This window comes from Haemaphysalis longicornis, unplaced genomic scaffold, assembly GCF_048455015.1.
Source record: "Haemaphysalis longicornis isolate Haplotype H1 unplaced genomic scaffold, Haemaphysalis longicornis Haplotype H1 scaffold_31, whole genome shotgun sequence".
Lineage (NCBI taxonomy): Eukaryota > Metazoa > Arthropoda > Arachnida > Ixodida > Ixodidae > Haemaphysalis > Haemaphysalis longicornis.
The window spans coordinates 2,359,694-2,384,109 of NW_027526340.1; the positions used below are offsets into that span (position 1 = coordinate 2,359,694).

At 49.1% G+C, this 24,416-nt stretch overlaps 1 protein-coding gene across 3 annotated transcripts in view; it reads right to left on the reverse strand.

Moving 5' to 3' along the window:
* The window catches only part of LOC144177787 (uncharacterized), a 192,837-nt gene extending 170,854 nt beyond the window's left edge, over positions 1-21,983 (reverse strand). For all 3 annotated transcript variants that reach the window (XR_013323856.1, XR_013323855.1, XM_077705356.1), the window contains exon 1: positions 21,855-21,983. Coding sequence is in view for 1 of the 3 variants with exons in the window: in XM_077705356.1 (XP_077561482.1) it covers positions 21,855-21,913 (59 nt within the window). In the remaining 2 variants the exon portion in view is untranslated. The remainder of the gene's footprint in view (positions 1-21,854) is intronic.
* Between the last annotated feature and the right edge of the window lie 2,433 nt (positions 21,984-24,416).

A 24,416-nucleotide genomic window follows, 5' to 3' on the forward strand; every position in this document is an offset into this window, starting at 1 on the left:
TTTCTTGGAGTCATCAATTAGTCTTGTCTAGGCATCTCGGGGTATAGGTTTCTTGCGACGCAATAATAAATACCTTCCGTTACATTCAAATACACCGCTCTCCGCCCTATACTAGAATACGCGTGCGCAGTCTGGCACCCTTGGACGGTCACACACTCCAAACGGAAATGCTCCGGATAGGGAGTAAATTGCTTGCCCTCTAGCGTGCTCCGTATCCGGAGTTTTATTAACTCCGCTACGAGCAGTATCTGATAAACTCACCTAAGGGATCTTTTTCAGGCATTTAACAGAGTATTTCGTGCTCTCCGATACTCCGTTGAAGAGAGGAGTTTTCGGTGGCATTGAGCGGTTTATTGTATTAATTACAAACATCCCTGAAGGAGGGCGTGTTTAAGCATCCGGCGGAGGATTTTATGTCACCTAAAGCTCCGCCGTGAATAAATGTTTTTGAGTGTCCAGAAGTAGTTTATCTTTTTAAGAACCACGCTGAGCAGGGCAGTACCGAGACTTGCAAAGAACAAAATAGACATTTATTTTTTGTCTCAGGTACGTCAACTTCTAAATAAAACAAAATATTTTCGTTCAAAAATACATCAGCTGATACCAAAACATATAGATGGAACACGAATAAATACGATAATAGAGACTCAGTCACATCGGAAAATAAATCGCATCAAACTTAAATGAAATACCAATCAGTTGAAACATGAAGCATGGCCAAAAATAAATGCAGCTACTAGCCATACGGTGGCCCCGTGCACGGAGCAAGAATAATTGAGGATGCGAAACGACTCGCTCCGGCGGCGCGATAAAGTCACGGCGCCAGGCACGGCACCGACGCGCTTTCTGTCGGGAGAAAACGCGCGCGGCGCGCTTTCCAAAAAGGCTCCCCAATTAAAGGTCTTTCAGTGCATAGCTGGCTGCCGTTATGGGCAGACGACGCCGATGAATCCCTCACGTGAATGGACTTTCATTGGAGTTGGTTTGCGGCGGAAGAAATCTTCGCGTTTCAAATATCGTTGCCGTTAGACGAAGGGCTTTGAGTTCTTATTAAAACCTGGTTGAGAAGCTAGGTATGACGAGTTGAAGTCAATGATTGTTCTGATCCTCTATGCCATTGCTTCATATTTAACTGTCCTAACTTCCCTGCCCTGCCTGTGCAACATGAAAAGCGCGCGCAAATCTGAGAAGCCCGCGAGAGGGCGAGAGGCGAGAGCGGCGTGAGTGAACCGATGGTGGCGCCATACGCTGTCGCACATCGAAGGTAAAGCAGCGTTTCTGGCGCTCCCAAAGCTTCCGGCACGGCTGGTTCTGTTCTTTTTTCACGACTCGCATTTTCTGGCGCCTTACATCCGATTTAGACGTTTTTAAATGCAAAGCTGCGTTTGCTGGGCTTACTTTTCTTGTCGACATAATTTCTAATCCGATGCGCTCGCGTTTACATGCACTTCGAAAGTCGACTTACGCGTCTCAATCCACCCCGGTCTGGCGCATTAATGCGACGCGCTTTCCTAGCGTATTAGCCCCGTTTACATGGATGCGATGCGCTAGAAAATTGACGCGATGCGATGCGATGCGCCACTTGTCGCATTCATGTAAACGCGGCTACAGGGCAGGACTAGCCAAAGGGCAGCGAGAGGGCAACGCAGTGCTGCCAGCCCTATGGATTTATTCCTAGATCTATGGCTTTTTGGTCTCAGTTATGGATTCAACGACTTTTTTGTTCTCTCTTTTTTTTAACTTCACTGATGTGTTGGCCTTGTTATGGCCAGTAGCAATAGAGGGAATAACGTGTCCTTTTCAAGCTGAAATATTTTTTTCTTGTCAGCCCAGTAGTAACAAAAAGCGAACCAGAAGCAGGCAGTAGGCAGCATTGAAATATTTATAGCACATTTATTTCAACCAGTTTTGAATTCCTTCTCCACGCACAAAAATGGGCGTCAAATGAATGCCGGAAAACAATAAGTCTCTTTTGTGGCCGCAAAACTGTCGATGGTAGAGAACCCGCAGAGAAAATGCTTTCTTGTTGTCGAATAAACATGTTTCGTGCATTTCCTTTGTTTATTGGTTGATGACAATACCATGAACATTCACCAACTTGGAGATCGCAGTGGAAAATGTTGGGCTAAGTAATCACACAAGAAGTCCCGCACTCCACAAGCAGACCTTGTGCTAACAGCTCTCGTCGAAGGCTGCGGAAATAAATTACGGTCAGAGTCTCTCACATCTGCCATCCAAACATCAGCAACAGTGTCTCCCCTCTCCTCACAAAAATTGTGCAATATGCATGCTGCAAGTATGACTTTTGGCATAAACTTATAGTGGATATCGGCTTGCTTCAAGGTTACCCGCCAGCGCCCTTTCAGCCTTCCGAAAGCGTGTTCCACAACATTGCGTCCACTGCTATGATACACATTAAACGATTCTTGTTCCCTTGACAGCTTTCCATGCGATGATGTGTAGCCTTTGAGTATCCATGTTGGTTGACTCGGCTGTGAGCTCAGTTTCAAGCGACCAGTCTTCGGCATCACTTGTTTCTGCAATAAAGTATAAAAGTGCATTAGCAAGCCAGTGAGAAACGTTGGTATGCAGTCAATCCTAATGCAACCAGTTTTAATAAATTTGGCAAAGGCGAAGCGAAAGCAGTCGGCAGATTCCACCTCGCATCGTCTGCCATGGTCGTAAACAAATGGAGCGAACCGCACACGCTGAACCGCCGTCAAAAATCGCCGCCGGGCGAGAAAAATTCAAACTACACAGGAGTGCCTGGAAAATGTCTCCTCAGATGGCGTTGCCAGTGCGTATGAGCTAAGGTCCCTAAAATTACTAAGGTAGCGCCATCTTTAGATCTCGCCGCCTTTCGCCCTCGCCCGCGCTCCTCTCTTACTTCGTTTTTTGCCATTTTCTTTTTCGCCGGCGAACGCCGCGCGCCATTGGCCAAGGGAAAAGTCACGTGGTTTTGTTTTTTTTGCTCCGCCGCCGGGTCGCCTCGCCGATGCCTCGCCGGCTGGGACATTGCGCAATGCCGCCGCTGCGACGCCATTGCTGGCTTCCGAGCCACCGTCGCCACCGTGCTTCAGTACCGGAATTAGCTGCTCGCTTCGAAAAAATGTCGCACCGGTGTCGTTTTAGGTTGCTTCTCGGTGTCGATGTGTTGTGCCTTAGGCAGCGCGAATATCGTCAGGCAGGGCACAAGACTTCGTTATTCCGTCCGGGAAACGCGACGCAGAAAGGAGAAAAGTTTGGTTGCATAGATTTGAACGGGCATACTTCAGGCCGACGCTACCATCACTCTTTTGCGAGGTAAGTTTCTGAATGCTTGTTCTTGCTCTGTTAAATTCTGCGCGAGCTTGAGCGGTCACTTACGAAGAAATGCGTATTCCCTTCGCGACCGTCGTCCACGCTTTGTTCTGAGTAGGCATTGCGCGCAGCGCCGAGTTCGTCCCGTCGTAAGCTTTGGTTTGGATAAGAGGCCGTGTATTTGTCATGTGCGCGCTTAACTTCCAGCATCAATATCAGCGGCGTAGCATGTTCAGTCAGTTGTCGTAAGGGTTTCGTGACGCGAGAATTGTTCACCTGAATTCATGCTTGTTTTGGCCGACGGCAGCTTGCGTCTGACCATGTATTGTGTGCGTTCCGAGTGCGTGTACGCTCTTTTTGGCGTGAAGTCATGTTTTGTGTGTTAGCTACCCGGGTGGTATTATAATCCCGTTGTTATGACATCGGAGTGATTTGCTGCGTAATATGGGCTTGGTCGGTGCGGCGCAAATTGAGGCTGTTGCGAGAAAAAAAATTGCGGCTAGGTAAAACAATTTAAGGTCAGCTAATATAGTGACCGCGCCGTTGACGTACGTTTGATGCGCAATTTCTGTTATCGTTTTATTAAATTCGCGCACGTTTGAATGAGCACTTCAAATGCATATTCGCACCGTAACGGCTGTACGCCCTTTCTTCCGTGTATGCACAGAGGAACGTTAATTACGACTTACGTTTGCATTACACGTGATGCCGTACATTTGCAGTGTGCGCGCTTACTTCATCTTAGTAGTCAATGGCGCAGCGTATCCAGTCATTGCGATTTGAACCAAAACACACTGGGCGACTATATTATTTTCAGCAGACGTATTTTTGTCCAGCAAAGCGCTTGCTAAACTGGTTTAGTGTAGCGAGTTGAGCGGACGCGGCACTGAGCAGATGCGCGAACACGAATTTGACCATGCTACGGTAGAACAGTCACTAACTCCCTTCTGCAATGCATTATTGCCTATATTTGCGGAGTGTTTGTGGCGCATCTCAAACTCGGTGGCGACATTTCTTTTCCCTTCTCAATAGGATTATTTCACGGATCAATTTGAGCAACGGATATTGGAGAAGCTTGGCGTTAAAAAAACTAAACCCAAATGCCACTCCCAACATTTTTTCTCACGGGAAGCCACGTCAGCAGCACAAGCCACCTGCACGACGTCATTACGGACGTTTGTTCCAATAAAATATCTATTTGCTGGCACCAATTCATTTTTGTGATTTATTGTTTTCTCTTGATAATCATCGTGACATTGGTCCTCTTTCGAATTTCTTTCGGGTGTATCCCTGTGTTAGTGCAATGTACAAATCTGCCAGAATATATCCCAGCACAAAACAATTCTGTCCAGGCGCCTCCATTAATAACGGCTGTAAACGACCACGCCCGGTGAAAAAACGTATTGCATGATTAATTAACAGCAGTAACTAGTTACATAATTTGTACCTAGAGGGACTGTAATTTCAGTTTACCCGATCGATTGATCGCAGTCTTCTCTGGCGCGTATTCCCAGAATGACAAGTCTGCGTTTTTCACTAGGTTCGCACATGAACGTACGGCCGCGAGTGTAGTTTAGTGTATCCGGCTGCGAAGTCGGGGAAGCAGGGGCTTTTCACGTCGCTGTACGTGCACACACGCACAACAGCATGTGTATGTTTTTAGTCTACTCACAGCAGCCTATAACGACATGAAGGTGAAGGAAACATTTCTACAAAAACGGCAAAGCACTCTAAACTGCGCGTAATTAAGGTAGGCTGTAGGTCGTTAGTAAAAGCGGGCGCAGAGTGAACGCCGCTGAGGATACACAATTATCGCAAGAAAGGCGAGTGCAAGTACGCAAGCGCAGCGCTCGAACTACGGCATTTGCGAATGAAGCGCACTGTATACTGCCGCGAACCGTGCGCAAGACCTCTGTGCAGTGATTGCACGACCACAGTCACGCGAATGCAAGAACGGAACTACCGTAACAGAGCAGTTTGAAATGTCCACGCTCGATCCTTTCGCATTCCCGAGCTATCCTGAGGTGTTACAGAATGCCGCACACGTAAACAAAAACCGCGCTGTGCGTATGCGCCAGCGGCATCCGCCCCGCAAATATCCCCTTGTAGACAAAAATATAAAACAAAACACTATCACTCAGTGCCTGTTGGTAAAACGGGGCTCTAGAAATCCTATAAATACTACCAAAGAGCGATTTCGGCGCGAAAACAAGAGCAAACTGCAGCGAGCGCCCTGAAGCGTAGCGAGGGCGTCTGCTCTCAAGTGGCCAACAAATATGGCGGCCCCGCCGCGGAGTTAAAGGGACGGCGGCGCCGCGGGTGAGGGGAGAGAAAAAAGAGGAGGGCAGCGGAGAAGGAGGGAGCAGTTGGCGCTACCTTAGTTCTTTCAGGGACCTTAGTATGAGCGCTCGTTTTTCGCGGCGCCTTCGGGTCACCGGGTAAAGAAAGAGGCGTAAATAAATAAATAAAAAAAATGTCCACGCACGATTTGAACAAACCACCTCTGTACAGAAGTAACCATTAGGCTGCGGATGGTAGCCGCATCGAAAATATATGCATTCTTTATTTGTGCTAACGATTTTCTTCTACTGCTCTACAGCCTTCATTGGAAACTATGAACACAAAGGTGGTGTTATTTCGTAACAGCGTTGTGTTTCATTACTTTTAACCGAAAGGCGCAAAGCAAACAAATTTACTTACCTTGTGTTGGACTGATAGCGGCATCGCCAACTACGTCGCTGTCGATGCCGTAATCTTGCGCTTCGACCATAGGGCGGTGGGCCAGGATGGCGCTCATTTCGTTGTACCAGCGCCACTTCGATGGCGCCGCACCACTTAGCTTCTGCAGCTCCCGTTCCTACAGTACGCAGGAAAGAACGATATTTCAAGCACGACTACTAAGCAGGCAATGTCGTCTGCGAGCTCTGTGAATTCGTTAGAGAAGAAACAAACAGTATCACTTACTTTGTTATACTTCCCCTTCAAATTTTTCCAATGCGTCCTCAGCTGTTGCCAAGTCCAAGTGTAGCCGAGGCGACTCATTTCTTCTTGAACGCGCACGAAATGAACTTGGTTTCGTTGACGACGTGAGTCCAACAGCTCTCCTATTCTCATTTCGTCGACGATGGCAAGAAACGCTATTGTTTCAGCTTGAGAGAAACACACTCGCGGCGCGCACATTGCGGCAGGCTCCGGAGTAGCCATCACAATCGCATTTGGATTTGCGCGGGTTCCGGAACTGCCGCTACCGGAACTTGGCGAGAGAAGCAGGTCCGCAGCAAACACCCTTCCCATAATTCCTAATGCGATGCGCTCGCGTTTACATGCACTTCGAAAGTCGACTTCCGCGCCTCAATCCACCCCGGTCTGGCGCATTTATGCGACGCGCTTTCCTAGCGCATTAGCCCCGTTTACATGGATGCGATGCGCTCGAAAATTGATGCGATGCGATGCGCCTCTTGTCGATTCATATAAACGCGGCAGAAGCAACGTCGGCAGACGTCGTCTACTCCGGGCTTTCTTTTGGTGCTTCGTTTCAAGCGCGGTACAGCTTGTAACTAGGGCAGTATTTATTAAAAACTGCTGCTAAAATGTCAAGCACTTCTTTTTATTTATTTTACAGAAAGATAGCTGGCACCTTTTAGAATATATTTCATGATATTACGATTTTTGTGCGTCGTGTCGTAGAAGCACATGTAAACTATGGCAGCGCGCTTGACGCGTCATCTGTTGTGCTGCTCCGCAAGCTACCTTTCCTCATCGCCAAACAGTGACATTAGCGCGCCGCCCGCCCGCGCTGTCCCAGCCCAGCGGATCCTAGCCCTCAATTACTTCTTTCTCCGTGGCCCAGTGGGGTTGTGCTACTGAGCCCAAGGATGGTAGTAGGATCCCGGCCCCAGCGCCATTTTTTCGCATACCCAGCTTTCTCGCTCAAAATTACAACCTCTCGGGAACCTAGACAAACCACTTAAGCAAAATGATATTTGGCATAAAGCTAGAAGTCAACGTGAAGATTAAAACGCTAAAACAACATTTCAGGTTTCTGACTATTTGTTTGTGTAATTCGCTGTAAAATCTAACTCCCCATGCATTTCTATGGGATAGTTCCCATGGTTCAGGAACCCAGTCGCGCAACGTGCGCGACTTGAAAGTGTGCACAAAGCAAGTATTCACCCCAATTAATAGCTGTGCAAAATAACTTTTAATTTCGCCAAAAAAATGCAGAGGAATCACTGTTGAAAGGACTGCCATCAGCGCATGGACTGCTGCACATGGATTCACGCGAGAAACAATAATCTCGTGTGTCGATATTTTCGCAAAGTAAAGAAACCCCAGGCGGATAAAAATCCTCCATTACGCCGTGCCCCATAGTCATAGCAGCTTGAGCTCGTTGAAACACCGATTTATTTTATCTGCAGCTCCAAAGTGAGCCCATCACTTCTGCGCCTATTCTACTCCCTCATAAGCTCGAAGTACAAAGAAAGTGACCAAAAGTTGTAAAGCGGAAGTTAGATCTCTTCCCTCTTTAAACATGTGATTTATTTAAAATTAGAAACAGAAATCAAATTGTAAATCAGGACTATATTTGGCGAGTATCATTACTACCGAGTTTGCAACACAGTTTGCAAGAATTTACATGAGGAGCCAAGTCAGTAAAACAACTACGGAAAAGTTAAGTGAATTCAAAATAGCGCAGATAGTACGGAAAAGCCACACACATGCGACGTCTCAATACAAAAGCCGAGGGGTCAAGAAAAGAAAAAAAAGTAAGCAGGGTATTCAAACAACGAAAATGAAGAAATATCAGGAAACCCGAAGAGAAGAAGGTGATTTTTAACTACGAGAATGTAAACAAGATGACGACATTGGAATGCGCATAGGAACCTGCGTAAGGTGCCTATGTTTTCGGTGCCAGGCAATTTGCCAGTTAACTTGCTTTGAAAAGAAACAGAATCTATGCGGCACCTAGTGTTAGAATGCGAGGGTCTCCATCCAAATCTACATGAGGGAAATTTTCGGCTTCCAGAAGCCCTAGGATATAAGGGTAGCACAGAAGAAGTTAACTTCAAGGCTGTCGAGGCGACGAAAAGAAGATTACAATGCTGGTGGACGAAAAGCAGAGGGAAATATTGCCTAGGACAGTTGCCACATGAAATAACAAAAAAGAAGTATTTGGCGCCTAATAAGTTTTTTTTGTGCATGCCCTAAGCAGCGCTTATATTAAACCAAGAGTATAAAACATAGGTATAGTAAACTTTTCCTTCGCACTCCTCCCCCAGAGGTAGATCCGCTAGTACCGCCGTCAGCCGTTGAGGACCAGACGAGATGTTCGCGGGTGCGGCAGTGGATCTGTTAAGCCGCCGGAGGCGGTCGTCGAGGAGTCGATGGGTTCGGTGGTTGCTGGTCTCCGGTAGCCATCAGACGAAGGCTTGTGTACGGTATAACTTGGAGTTTATAGGCAGTACTATTTACAAGAGAAATTTACAATATATACATAAAATGGGGTTACTCGTTACAACTCTCGGCATAGCCGATGGTACAGGGTACCTACAAACGAGAATGGACCCAAGTGGTGGACCTTAGAAGGGCACTCGGCATAGCCGATAGCGCGAAGCGCCTGCAAGAAGTAAAATCCGACCCCGGTAATGGGGTTCCTAACATTTATAGGATTTGGGCGGCGCCCCCACTGGTGCAAGAGTTCACATGATGTCAGACGGATATCCGGGCTGACATCAGGGTGACATCAGCTCTCAAAGCCCCGAGTGGTTAACTCCAAACAAATAAAACACAAGCAAAAAAAAAAGAACCAGGCGATCATAAACATGCCACCCCCTGCGGTCACATGACCACACACTCTCTCTCTGATGCAAATCCTAGCACGCTTCCTGCGTACGTTATTGCCACCGCCAAGCAGAGGACACGCTTTGCCTACGCAAAGTCGCACACCGCGAGGAGTAGTCACGCCATTACGTTGAGCGGGCGGCCTCTGCTCAAAAGCCGAAGCCGAACGGCTTAAAGCGGTCTTGGATAGCATCTTAGGGTGTCTGCGCCCTGCCGCCATGCCTTTGGCCGCGCGCGCTCGCTGATACAATGAGGGAGTCGAGGCTAATCCCCTCCCCAGGCCAAGGGACGTCCGCCGCCTGACCCGCGGGAAGAGCTGCTCTAAGCCCAGGTGACCATTCTCGAGGCGAATGACCATAAACGGACCGCACGGCTTCGCAAGTCCTCAAAGCCTACGCCGCGCGCCTTTTTGACAGTACGAGACGGCATCCCTTCGCTTCCCGTCAGCTCGTCAGCCTTGACGACGACCGAGCCGCTCCCCAATGTCGGCAAGCCATAATAGGGGCGTGCGCGCTGACCGAGCGAACCCCGCGCCGTTCACTGAGATCTCCCGGTCGAGCTCACCGCATACCAGCGCAACAAAGCTACTCGGGTTAAGCTCCCCCGTCTCTCGCCGCACAAAAGGAAGGAACGCAAAGCATGCCCTCGGCGGCCCCCGACTTCGCGTCCCGTCCGTAAACAAAACGAGAATTCCGCAGCGGGCTTACAGGTATATTAGTCCTTTTTGGTAAGATGGCAAGTCATCGCCCCGCTACAAAGGGAAAGCCAATAGCATTAATCATCACCATCATGTGCGCATATCCTATCCCCCTTCTTTTAATCGCGTTCACTAAACGGGGGGGGGGGGGGAAGGGGGGCGTGGCAGTGCTTTGGTGTGTGCGGTACGGCCTTCGTGAACGTTCTCAAAAAACAATGGGGAGATTTTCTCCCCGCCTGACGGAGGACGAAGCGGGCGATGTCCTCTTGAAGCAACACCAGCGCGGCGTGTTTAGGGCGCATTTAGAGCTTTTCTGGCACTGGAAACTCATGGATATAAAGAACGATGGAAGACTTTAGGCTAGGAAAACAAAATAAATAAATAGACATGTATGGCTACTTTGTACAATCATTCGCTGTTTACAAAAAAAAAAAAGAAATGTGAACTGAACATTACAAACGATAGTGCCATTGCGGAAAAGACTTGCTTCTCTTTGACCGACTTTTCTTAGTTTGAAGCAAAGTGCAGCTCCTGGAATATTTTTTAAGGAAGAATGAAGACATTAGGCGGGTCGCTCTTAGCAAATGATTGCAGCCAGACGCAAACACATTCACTTTTACGCCACCACCACCACGTCACAGTCCGCGACGGTAGCATATTTAAATCAAAATTAAAATTCACGGCTTTGAGATACATCATGGCGTTAGCTGACAACATTGAGTATGCACCTACCTAAGTACAAACTGTAGGCCAGAAAGCCTTCCTACCGTTTGCCACATCCCCCTTGCTGTGTAGGAAGATTGGTTGCTTTCACAGCGCAACACTTTTATGCGTGGACGAGTCCGACCCTTGTTGTTGATCCGATCGCCACTTGAAGTATCCTGTTCGTGCTCCCGCACGCACCCACCGCCACATTCTACCACGGCGAAACGAACGCATGCACCACGCAATACGTCGGCAAAAGTCTTAGTTGGTCTTGCTGATACATTACTTTTTTGTGTGCCGTTTAAGCGGCACGGTCGTTACTTTTTGGAAACTGCACGCGGCATCGGAGCACGCTGTGTCGCGGCACGTCCACCGCGAGCAGCGGCTATCTTGACGACTTTCCTCTCGTTTGCGTTGAGATCTCGCGAAGGGCTTGTCGTTAACTCCGCTCATGGATGAAGCTTTTCCTGTCATGAATATCCCAAGGCCAAGTTTTCTTGTAGGTTTTGTGCTTAACCCCGTCCTCGGTCGGACAAATGGTGTGTTATCGCTCCGTGTTTACACCGTCACTTGTTTGACGGCGTGTTTAGGCGTATAGTCCTTTATGCACTCCGCAATGGGGAGTAAGCTTTGTACTCCTGGGGGATTTACGGGAGCATGCACCTAATGAAACTCCTTATCCGGCTTGTTTTCATTTACTGTGCAGATATAGAGCGGATATATACAGGATTCAAAATTTACCTGTGGGATTTGTTTGCAATGCCTATAATAGGAATTTCAGTGTGTTCCGTGCAATAAATTCTCTGTGATAGCAATCTTTGCATAACGGCAGAAAAATGCCCCGACTGCAGCTTTCTCACAGCATATTTCACTCGAACACGGGAAGAAACCGCGACCATTATTTACGAAAGCCAGATTATATCTCATCCAGGAGGGTCACTCACTTAAAGTAAAAGGAATTCAATGCAGAGCAAATCTGTTTAAAATGCCCTTTGACCCGAGGTCCATGTCAGCCTGGAATAGTCTAACTCAGCGGGAAGTGTCTTCTACGTCAAGTGAAACTTTCGCCGCATGTCTGCAGATGAAGTGTTTCATTTCAATATTGTATGCTTTCATTGTTCGCCGTTGTATAAAGGCGTTATATCGGTTGTTACTGTTCGATTTTTTTTTACAGACCTGTATTCAGAGTTTTTTGTATGTCTCCCCCACTTCAAATGCCAGCAATGGCACTGTGGGTGTCGCGATAAATAAATAAATAAATAAATAAATAAATAAATAAATAAATAAATAAGTAAATAAATGTAACTTTATTAGGAAAATGGCGGGCTCAGAGCCTGTAAGGATGGTAGGGAGGGAAAGGAGGGGGTAAAATAATAATTAAGTCCGGCTCAGAATGCCAGCCTTCCGTGCGAAATCCCAGAGGGAACACAGTACTCGGGCGACATGCGTGTGCTATGCTGGCGTGATCCAGAACTCGTACGTGGGCACTTGGCGGCGATGGCTCGCGCGAATACTATCAAGACCGGGACACTCCCAGACTAGGTGCTGCATAGTAGGACGGACTGTCAGGGCGCAGATTCGGCAGGTGACGTCAGGATGGGAGGGCTCAACACAGTCAGGTTTCTGGCGTCCACGACGAGGGATTTAAGCTCGCCATTTAGCAAGGACATAATCGGTTAGTGCCGCTCCAGCTCGAGCCTTATGGATGAAAACCTCGGCGACGCGCGGCAGCCCGCTCGGCATTGTATGGGGGTCGAAAGGTATACGTGCCAGAAGAACTTCCGTCCTCATTGATTCAGAGAGTCACGCTGGTCGTCGTGGTCTTAGAGTGGGTGGACGGTAGTGAACCTGTGGTCCAGCAGCGGTGAGCGGGAGTTTAGAAGCGCGCTCGCTAAAGCGTGAGCGCCCTCATTTCCGAAGCCGCCCGCGTGGCCGGGAACCCAGGTCACGTGTACGTACGCGTTTTGTTGTACGCGAAGTGCGCGTCAACTTCTCTTAATTAATTTGATGAGTTAGACAGCCGCGCCGAGGAATCTGCCGCAATTTTCTGAGGGCCTGAACGGAATCTGTGTAGGTGATGAGGCGTTCTCCAGGGGTAAGGCGCCTTGAGGCACTTGCTGCGATAAATAGTATACATGACCGTATGAATAGCGCGCAACTCCAGTTCACAAGACGTGGAGCACTCCTGATAATCGTACTGGAGCACCAGTCCACGGCGCACGTCACGTTGGGGGTGGTGAAAACCAATACCTGCGCGGTGGGTGGTGGAATCCCAGGAGGCGTTTGTGAAAATGTTCCCAGGATAGGCATCGGCACGCGTGCGGATCGTTGGAAAGCGTGGTACTCTTTGGTAAGCTTTCGGGTAGTAGGAAGGGGCCGGCGGACATTTTCATCCTCCCAATGTGGAATCTTTGAAGGAATGTTTGGAAGGTCGGTATGGTGCATGGGGGAGTCCAGAAATAAATAGACGTTGACCGTTGACCAGAAGGAGTCCATGTCCGGCGCCTTGAGTGATTGCGCCTCCGCTCTTCGATTGTCACAGCTATTGCAGGAAGACGAGAAAAACGATGGAGCTCTTCTATTCACGCGTGCCGGGACAGGCCCGTAATCACACGCATGGATGCCCTGTGCATCATCTCTAGTTTTTTATTTGAGCCTGAGGGAGGTCAAAATACTAGGCTCCGTAGCAAGAGTGGGAAGTTTGTAGTGCAACTACTAACATGCGGGCGACCTTCGTACCCGCACCCCCAATGCGATGGGAAATTCTCTTAATGAGGTGAAGGATCTTCATCCATGCAGGCGCGAGCTCTTTAAGCCATGCGTCAGCACCTCCGTTCTCGTGAAATGGTACGCCCAAGATGCGAACCTTGCGGGTAGGTAATGGGAGGATTAATTGATCCCCGAGCTTCAGACTCACTTTAGCTCTTTGACCCTCCCAGGAGAATGTACTGGGTTTTCTCAGGCGATGGGTGCCTGCCAGTTTGTGGAAGGTAAGCGAATAAATCATCCAGAGAAGTTTAAACGGCAGTCACAGCTTGTTCTGTAGTCGCATGCTGCCCGAGGTCAGTCCAGATGGTGACGTCATTGGCGTACATAGTAAAACGAATGCCTGTAACGTGATCGTGAAGGCAATTTGCAAGCCCTCTCATCACTAGGTTGAATAGGGTTGGTGAGAAGATTGCCCCTTGGGGCACTCCTACCGTATTTGTGAATTGACGTGGTTGGCTACGCCCGCTACATATTTCGAATGTGTAGTCTTGAAATAACGCTATAACCATGTTTACAATTTGTGTGCCGGGACGAGCTTCTTCCAATGCTTGAATAATGACTTCAGGATGGACTGTGTCAAATGCTTTGCCAAGGTCCACGGTGAGCAGGATGCTCGGTACACCGCTTCGCCGGCAGCGGCGCTTGTTTGCCAGACGTCGGAGGAGGTAGAGGCTGTCGTGTGTGTAGATTTGGGCAGAATCCCGTTTGCGCTTGATGGAAATGAAGACATCGTTCTATAAGGTGGTAATTGAGAGGCGTAAGAACCATTCTCCCCAGAAGCTTACAAAGGGTCGAAGTCACTGAAATTGGCCGCATGTTCCTCAGCTGTGTTGGGTGATTGCCAGTTTTAGGAATAGGTATTTTCGACGCAGTGCTTCCAATCGGGCGAAGGGGTACCTGACATCCACGTATGATTTAAGTTTTCAAGTAATTGCTGCTTGCCAGTGTGATCTAAATTGCGAAGCATCTGCCAGGTGATGCGATTCTTTCCAGGCGCACTGCGCTCATTCACGCAGCCTAAGGCGTGCAGAAATTCTTGTAGCGTAAATGGTGATTCTACAGTCATCGCAGGTTGGAGTACGTTTTCAGTATAGCTGAGGTACCGGGGGTGTACGAGGATGGGGAAATAACTTAGATGCAGCCAAATCCTGAAATTCTGCATTGGTGATGCCTTCCGTGAGAAGTATTGCTTGCACGGGGTTTCCATGTTTGCGCTCACAGTTGATGGCCAGAAATGTTTGCCAGAGTGTTCGAATGCCTGTTCTTTCTCCGAAGGAGGCGCAGTGGTCGAGTTCGCGAGCAAGTTGCTTTGCATAACGCCGAGCTTGTGCCGTCTTGTTGCGTACCTTGAGAAGGTCCACGACCCGCCTTCCACCTCCGAGGTAAGCATGGTGCAACTGCTGCCTCGTATTCACACGTCCAATAGATGTTGATCGGATGTGGGAAGTTTCTCGTTGACTGAGATGTGCCAAGTTGAGTCATCCGCTGCGTGCAAAATTTTGACGTGGAATGGCATGCTCATTTCGCAACGCATAAAGTTAGCGTGAGTCCCAATTCACACCCTTTGTGTGCCGCGTACGTTTTGTTGTTGGCGCAATATTCAGCTCCAACCAAATTGGCTAATTGTCGCTACCCATGGTATCTAGCCCGCATCGCCACTCGCGCACAAGACCAGGTGTGCTCCACATTAAGTCAGCGGAGGTGTCCTGCTGGCCTGCGTGAAGCCCATGTCGAGTTGAGTAGGCGGTGCCGTTCGCAAATACAAGGCCAGCAGCCTCAGTTTCGTTGCTAAGGAGCTTCTCACAGACTGAGTCCCGAGCATATCCCCAATCAGGATGATGGGCCTTGATGTCCCCACACCATAGGTCGGCGTACTCACTCGTGAGTACACTCATTTGTACTCATTTGTACTCAAACTCACAAGTGAGTATGATTATGATTGAGTACACACCCAGAAAAAAAGGTGAGTATGATGACGAGTGAGTACAGGGGTAAGTCCACTACTCGTGAGTACAGTACTCATGAGTACACTACTCATGATTATGGGTACTCATGAGTACAGAATTCATGAGTATGAGTACTCATGAGTTTGAGTACTAATGAGTATGAGTACTAATGAGTACACAGTACTCGTGAGTACACAGTACTCATGAGTACACAGTACTCATGAGTACAATACTCGTGAATACTGGTTTTGCGAGTGCTTGCACTCTTGAGTATACTCTTGAGTACAGTAGTGCAAACAAGTTTTATCATAAGCTCGAGTCCGGACGTGCGTGTACGAGTCGCAAACATTTAGCGGTGCCGCTGTGCAGCTTAACAGTCAAGGATGGCAAAATTAGACAACGAAAACTGCAGCTCCCCCCTTTCCTGGTCCCTGTTTGGCGCTGTAAGCGTTTCTGCGCGGTCGCTCGCAAAGGGGTCACGGTGAAGAGGGAAAAACGAGGGGGGAGGGCCCGTTGGAAAACGTGGCCGTAGTTGCTCTTCTCCTATGGCACTTGTTGACTGCGGCAGTTATTTTTGTTGACGCGGCCTGTGAACGCGTGGCGGCTTCATTGCGCTTGCTCCCTTCCAGTTGTTTTAGGGAAGAGGCGGTGGAGGCTGCTAACAATGCGCGTACTAGGCGTACTGAAGTCCCTCTTTTTCGGTCTTCAGAAGTTTCCGTAGACGCATGTCACGCTGTGTAGTCGTTTCGTGAGCCGAACCGCTCATTTCAACAGTCGCAGTTAATTTACGTAACTCGCGCCAAACCGACTGCGTGGTTTGTAACGTTTTTCTCATCGAAATTGTCCGCACCATTCCGCTGTGCGCATTCAAGCGACAATTTGGCTGATGTACGTGCGCCCATATGGTTTTATTAGGTTCCCGTTTTGAAACATTTTGCTCAGGTTCGCTAGTAATATGGTCTCGTGTAGTGCTATTTACAAGTGAGCATACAGCCCCACCGTACAGGCGCGGCGGTGGAATTTGCTCCAGCAATGGAAATAAAATATCCGTGTACACCTAAGCACGTTTGTGAGTTGTGAATCGGACATCATAATATCCAGTTGAACGCGTGCGACGCCTTGTTTAGCCTCGCATATTTTGTTTAGCCTCGCATAATTATTTAAACATTTTATTTTTTTCTGTTTAGCCTTTCATTCGAGCCACGACCTAGCTAAGATGTTGCAGTCGACAGGATCAGGATTTGAGACCATGACAGGACGAACAACGTGGACGAACCGCACCCCGACTGCGAGAGTTAGGCACGCAGACGTGAGGCACCGACGGACTCCATGTCAGTGGTGGTCGACACACTGCTGTCTTCAACGTAACGCTACGTCCTATGCTCTGCGAAGAAACAGCAGTTCGTGAGCGCACTACGATTACGAAGGCTACCCTGCTCTGGCCGTAAGGACATCGTCTTGCGTCTTCTAGAGGACAACGGAGAACGTCGCCATCTCTCCAAACGAACGAATGTGCCAACGCTACTTCAGGCTGCCTCCGACACCAAACGGCAGAGGACCCTGCAAGCGGCGCTGTTTGAGAGCAGGAGGCTGCGTGAGGAGGAGAAGAAGGAGGAAAAACTTTCTTAATGTACAAGACAGAGTTAAAGAGAGGGAGAGGCGGTTAGGCCTGTCTTGCGTGGGTGGTATTCCTCAGTCCGGGATCCCATTGGTCGAGGCCGCCGCCCGTGCCGGCTGGACGAGAGCCCGCTGAGACTCTAGGTCCGAGCAGCCGGACAGGGCCGCCTCCTAGCCCTCCCTCGTTGGCTTCACTTTGACTTTTAACCCTGGATTATACTGGCAGGCCCATACCATATGATACGTGTCTGCCCACTAACCGCAGAAGTTACACGAACCCGAGAAGGACGGGTTGATGTGTTTGAGCATTGTGGGGCTGTAGACTGAGCCCGTCTGCAGCCGGCGAAGATGGCGCTCCTCAGTTCTATCCAGGCCCTTGGCGGGCACCGGGAATGCCCGCCTACCGTGGCGCAGGTGTGTTGTGACCTCAGAGAATGTGGTTAGCGGGTAAGGTACAAGTGTACAGTCAGGGCCTGGGAAGTCAGAGGAACTCCGGGGGAGAGACGCTCGGGCGGCTGTGTGTGCAGCCTCGTTCCCCTCTACTCCCTGGTGGCCAGGTACCCATACAAGTTGTTTTATGGTGTCGGATATTTCTGGATTGGCATTTGTGAGAATTTTTTTTCTAGCTAGGAGTGCTATCGGACCCCTGATGAAATTTCGGCAAGCTTGTTGCCAGTCAGGCATTCGTTGCGTCAGAGTGAGGGGAGGCCAAAGCTATAGCCGTCTCTTCAGCAAACTCAATTTTACTCGTTTTCACCCATAGTCCATCTACCTGTGTTCCCTCGTGCAGGACCGTAACCGTACAGATGCCCTCCGGTGTGGGCCCGCTGCGTCTACATAATATACGCCTTTACGGGTGCCATATTGTTTTGTTATGGCTGTTGCTCGGGCTTGCCTTCTTCCTGAGTTTCGGTCAGGATGCATATTACGGGGCAGAAGTTTAACGATTAGTTTGCGGCGCCAAGGGGGAGGGATGTCCGCTCTGTCTTCAGTGGTAGGGGGTAGAGCAATGCGGAGATCTTCAAGGACCTGCCTGCCAGTAGTTGTCATTGACAGTTGCATGATTTGACTCGTGTACTGAGCCTCTATGAGCTCAGTGATCGTATTGTGCATCCCGAGCTGTGTTAAACGTTCGGTGGACGTTTTAGAAGGGAGTAATAACAAATGCAATAACGCCATTGACCTTAACAAACTTAAATCCACGTGTGAACAAATCAGCCGCATGATCGGTCGAGTATCAGGCAAACACGGGGGCCTCCAGGAATGCGAGACGCTCCGCCTAGTGCAGGCCTTCGTCATCAGCCGCATAACATATGCAGTGCCCTATCTCAAGGTACGACAAAACGATCTTAAGAAACTTGACAATATGGTCAGGTCAGTTGTTAGGAGTGCGTGATGAACGAGAAAGTTTTCAGAGATAACTGGCGAGAGCCGGCCGCACGTTTCCCACGGTGCCTGGACTGCACGAGATCCGGACACAGGCAGAATGCACGACGGCACGCACATGAACGAGACGACGCATGCAAAACTGTGATTGCATGCTCGCCGGACCTCTCCCAGGTAATCGGCACGATTACGGAAACGCATTGAAGGTCAGTGCATTTCTGGCGAGATAGCGAACACACGTTGCTCTGCTACATCGCCCACGAGCTACATCGCCCACGCGCAGGTCATTCCAGCAACGAGCAACGAGACGCGCAACGTACGCAGCGTGCACGAGCCAGAAGGCACCACGTTCCTGGCACCCGCTATTCCGGTACAGACGTACACGAACGGAACGCTGAGAGCACGGAACGCAACGGAGCCAGTACGTACATTTATCGCTCGTGCTGTCACTGCGCCGGTCCACGCAACCAACGACATCACATCCGGATTGGTGGATATGGCCACGACAAGCGGACAAGACGCACGGCGGCCGAAATGCACCATACGTGGCGAACAACGGCACACCAATTATAGGGGAGTTTCCTAGATAAAACGAGACGCACAGCGCACGAAACGCACCAGAGGCGACGAACGTCATCCAACTTGAACCAGTGGAGCTGACCACGGCGAACGAAATGCACAGCGCACGGAACGCCACCAAGCCAGCACACACGGAGGAAACAACTATTCTCGACATCCTTCGCTCCCACTGCTGCTATCCGGACTTGGCCAGCGAATGTTACAACCGCAGAAATCACCTGGCCACAAGCAACAATAGACCCAGCGCACGCAGTTCAACCCTACCGGAACGTACGAGCTCTCCACACCCGCTGCTCCAGCCCGATGTCCAGCGGACGAACGACATAACACTCGTGGAGGTAGGTCCGTCAACGAGCAACGACACGGCCAGCGCATGCGGCATGTCCGAGCTAGAACAAACAAGATCCCCGGCACCCACACTCCTACCGAGACTCACACGACAAACACCACTTCGTACAAGAGGACGCAACCGCGAGCAAGCGGACTCAGGACAAACGGAGCCTGCTAGCTTGTATGGGAGAGATAGCGATTATAGCATTCTCGAAACAACGCGCAAAAAACGAGGGCTTGAGCGACGACACGGACACGGCAAGAACGGAAACAAAAGAACCCGATCCAGACGAAGGCATCGAATGCCCTAACGATGAAGTCACGCTTGCGACACCAAGGAATGTGGGACCGAACTGACGGCATGAACCACGCCTGTTTCCCCACCACAATGGTTTCACTTCCGAAACAACCACTGCGACTGCGAGCACGGAGCCGCACCGACCTTGACCGATCAGCCATGCCACACTACGAAAACGCCACGCTACCGCACACTAAACGAAAAGCCAAACGGCTCCCGCACCATACGCAACGCACACGACAATTCAAGCAACGTCCTCAACGCGCCGAACTATGCCATCCCTACACAACGCAGCTCGCCACCGGACAAACCGGACGTCTACGCCCCCACAAGCTACAAGCACGCGACGAGCTACACGAACACAATCGCCGACGCAAGCGGCGCGGCTAACGCAACGCCGTAAACACTGTCAAGTTCAAGTCTGACGAAGGCAATCCCACGGCACACACACAATAAAATGAAGCAGATTTTAAATTCACCGAAACTCAACCAGACGAACACCCTCTTAATGAAGTTTCTAGTATTCGGAACAATAAAAAACAAACGCCAGCATCGAGAATATGTGAATCAGCGGACAGTGATCTGGATACGAACGGGCGTCAATCTACGCGAACGTTTCATTGTTCCTGCGGGCAGGCACAATTCAGATTTGGAGCACGATTACGAGAGTATCAGCGCGCCGGGAAACGAAAACGGACGACAAAAGCTGCCACCCGAAGACACGCACAAAACCGCAGTTTACGGCCACGGCCGCACCGAAAAGTCCCGAGCTCCCCTGAGCCCGACCCGGCCTAGACTTCGTTGTTTTATTCCTGAAACAAGAGGAGACGCCAGACGCAACGCGAGTGCTTACGTTCCGTTTCGCTCTCTCATATGTACGTGCCTTCGCGCAGTAAGTCGCCCTACGACAGTGCACCGCGTCAGACGTTTTCTTCCTCTGTCCTGATATATATGCAACCTGTGTTTTTCTCATCAATTAAACATTTTATTTTTTATTATTTATTCTTCCATTCGAGATACGACCTAGCTAACAGTGCAGAAAAGTTGATTATTCGTGAGTAATACAAATTGGATACTCATGAGTACAGATTGAGTACTCATGAGTGCACAATGAGTAGTACTCATGAGTGCAGAATGAGTATTATCGTGAGTGTAGAATGAGTAGTACTCATGAGTACAGATTGAGTACTCATGAGTACAGAGTCAGTACTCATGAGTACAGAGTGAGTACTCATGAGTACAGATTCAGTACTCATGAGTACAGATTGAGTACGAATACTTGTGAGGACAAATGAGTTTGAGTACAAGTGAGTATGATTACAAATGAGTATTTGATGAGTGAGTACGATTGATTTTGTGAACAGACGAGCTTTTTTGAGTCTGAGTTTGATTGAGTACAGCGTGAATGAAAAAAATTGTGATTGAGTTTGAGTGATTTCTTTCTGTTTTGCCGACCTATGCCCCACACATGAGTATGACGTCACGCGGATCTTGCGCACGAAGATCCCACAGCCATGCGAAATCTGCTCGTCTGTGCACACTTGTGTCTGGACGTATGTACACCGATATTGCGAGCATTCTCTTGCGGGGTGCCAGTTTGCATCTTACTGCTACCACATTCTGGTAATCTGTGCAAAATGCAACTGTGTTCGGTGTCGTGTGCGGTACATCACGATGAACAAACACTGCGGCTTGTGCCTGAACCAATCTTTCCGAACTGTCATGTCTCGCGGTATGCACAGTAGCAGGTTGAAAGTAACCGTCGTAGCCTGTAACGCCCGGTTGAGTACCCCTTGCGTCTTGCAATAGAAGGAGGGCAGGGTGCCCAATATGCCCAAACAGCAGGTCCAGTTCACTGGCGCAAATAAATACCTAAATAAAAAAAACCTCCTGAAAACTCCTTCTTGCTGCGCAAGTGCCGGCCACAGCAGGTAGTGTTCGAGTCACTAAGCTCCAAAACGCCTTGTAATTGCCTTATCTGTTGATGTACATGCTCTTCAAAGCTAAGAGCTCGACTACCCGTTCCAGTGGTGTAGTGTGTGCAGCGGCTTCTTAACATAGGGATGTTGTGGAGATGGTTCTGCTAAACGCAAGCATGGGCTATTTCATGATCTTCCAATTGGAAACGTAGGGCTTAAATCCGCAATCTACCTTACGCCTAATACACGAACCCTCACAATGTATATACCATACAAAACATCCCCCTTTCAGCTTACATACCCATGTAGATCGATGGTACATTGGTAGCTAAAAACACCATAAAAAAAAATTCGGATTATTTATTTTTTTTATTCCAGAAAACGTTGCGCGGTTCTTTCCTTTTGCAAATGCGAATTAACGTCCATCAAAGAAATCAGGCAGCATTGATAGAAATTTCAATACTTACGACTTTGGGAAAGTTGCCAGCAGTAAGGAAACCACCAGGACAAAGCGAGTCAAAGGCATTTCTGGTGTTACCTAAAAATAAAACGTGTATGTTTCACGCGGTTTCAAAGTGCCCTGGCAAGACCCCATATATATGCTTCTGCGCTCGGCATAGCATTGTGCTGCTTTTCACAGCCTCGATGGATTATGCAAGGTTTATATAAAAAACGGCGAACAAAGTCTTTGTGTCCGCAGCCGAGGTTTTGTTACGTCATTAACCTTTGTTTATATATGTGTGTGTGTGTGTGTGTGCGTGCGTGCGCGTGTGCCTGTAATAAAAGGGAATTGACGAAATGTGAGGGCTGATACGCTTTAATGTTCAGTCTCGTAGGCTAATTACAATCTTTGGTCAGAGTTGCCAAATGCTTTTTTAGCCTTTTATTAAAGGCGTTACGCCCTTCGTGAAACAATATTTTCCCAGTCTCTTGAGTGTAGCCAAAAAGATAAAATACTATTTCTTTCCGTCAGTGCAGACGCTTTTTACACGAAGAACCCGCAAAAGCTATTCAAGGAATTTCAGATTTAGCGCTACAGTAGCGTAATATCTGCAGGGGAGACGTAATATGGGGTAAGATTAAAATGTGGTTATCAGTGTTTTAGCGGCCCGTTGCAATCCAAGTGATACGTTGAACCGGAACTAGATCGGGCGCCACTACAATCACCCAGCCATGTCTTTAGACGGTTGCTTGGGGAGGCGACCACCAAACGCAAAATTCAGTGACGGTATGTTATAGAGAAACTGCGAAAAGTGACTGTGGAATTACCACGGTTTCGTGTGTGTTCCTTAATATTACTATTGATTTGTTTGAAGTTTTCTGATAAAATTCGTATCATTATTATCAGGACAGAGCCGTCGTTTTAATAAACAAACTTGTATTTTATCGTTATGGATCCTTGCAAAAAATATTCTAGACGGTTTAAAGGACAAGCCAATGGTTGCATCACACAGTGGCTCCTATCGACCGGGCGCTCAGAAATCGCTCGATCTATGTTGGCTGCAGGGACAACAAGAATTCAGGTGTGCTCTTTCGAGCTCGCATCCGTTGACTTTTTATTGCACCTCTAAAACGAAGGAATGCCTTCGTTATAGTGGGTTTTCTACGAGGGGGGTGGAGGGGCAGCTTCTGTTGCTGCTGCTGTTGCTTCTACAATCTTGCCGGGTTCGCGGCGGGCTTCTATCTGACTCCAGGTGACGCTGGCTTCCACGTATCTCTCTCGCAGGGCCACTGGAAAAAATCCTAGTCATCAGTGTATACATTCTCTATACTTGGGCCTGGCGGTTGTTCATCAGGGAGATTCAGTCGCCGAACGTTTATTGATACGTCTCATATTTCCAAAAGCTCTCCCTACTGGTTACCCGTCCGGAAAAATCAGCAGCTACGACACGCCCAACACCCCTCAAAAATGGTACAGGCAGGTTCATTTAGACCCAGGCATCGCCACTTTTATAATCATTGCCTAACGTGTGAGGGAAAAATGGACAAAGAGCCATTCTCCTTCTGATCTCTCCTACCCTTTCCCGCTCCGTAGCCTTTCTGCGTGCTTTCATGTCTGCCAGCCAGCGCCACTTCTCGGAAACTATGCAAAATAGTTGACAGTTTGTCTAGCGTTCCCCAGGCGGCACTCCTATGTCTTCTTGTTTATTACTATGCCTGTCTGTCTTAGCCTGTCGCTGCCGCTAAAACGTCCTGCGCCACGGCGGACTCAAAACCACTTGTGCTGTCGGAAGCTGATGCCGGCTTTGCGCGCTTACGTACTGGATTACGGGCCCCGAAACTTTCGGAGTGGGACATCCTCCTCTGTCCCCTCTGCGTTTCGGCCCTGTCTTGTCCACGGTGTTCGCGCTCCGTATCTGTACACAGTTTTAAAATTGAGGGCTGCACTGTAGACGCGCGCTTGCAGCGTTAATCTCCTGAAATCTAGAGCTCGTGATATTTTTTGGAAAGCAATGGTAGAAGTGAGCGCTTGAACAATGTGCACGCTACCTTTTCTTCCGTAAACCCTTCAGGAATAGATTAATTGTAGGGCGCTATGCCGGAGCAAAAGAAAGGAGCCTTAGACAGGACGACCGTTTGTCGGCAAGACCAGGGAGATTCTATTTTGTGAGCACACATAGAGAACCCGTGTCCTCGTGCGCCCGCCCGACCGGGCAGCCGGTCACGCCATGTCGCTCAGGCTGCCGCGCGAGGAGCGGCGCTCGATCCAGCGATGTCGCTGGCGCTGCTGTACAGTCCCCCCCCCCCCCCCCCCGAGAGAGGAGCGAGAGTGTGACGAGAGAAAAAAATTGGCTGCGTATCTGCTCCTTCCGTTAAAAATGCCGTCAAAAGACGATAGTCTTTATTGGCTTTTGCGACGTAAATGCTTCCCTTCGCTTTACCGCTCACCTCTCATGTTCCTCTTGCATCGCGCTCCTCCCAAGGTGAAGACGCCAAAGGCTTGCTTAAATCATTTTAAATTTCCCGCGTTTCACTGCTCCAAACCGGGTGTCTCGATGCGAACGCCGCCGTACGGCGAAGACTCGCGT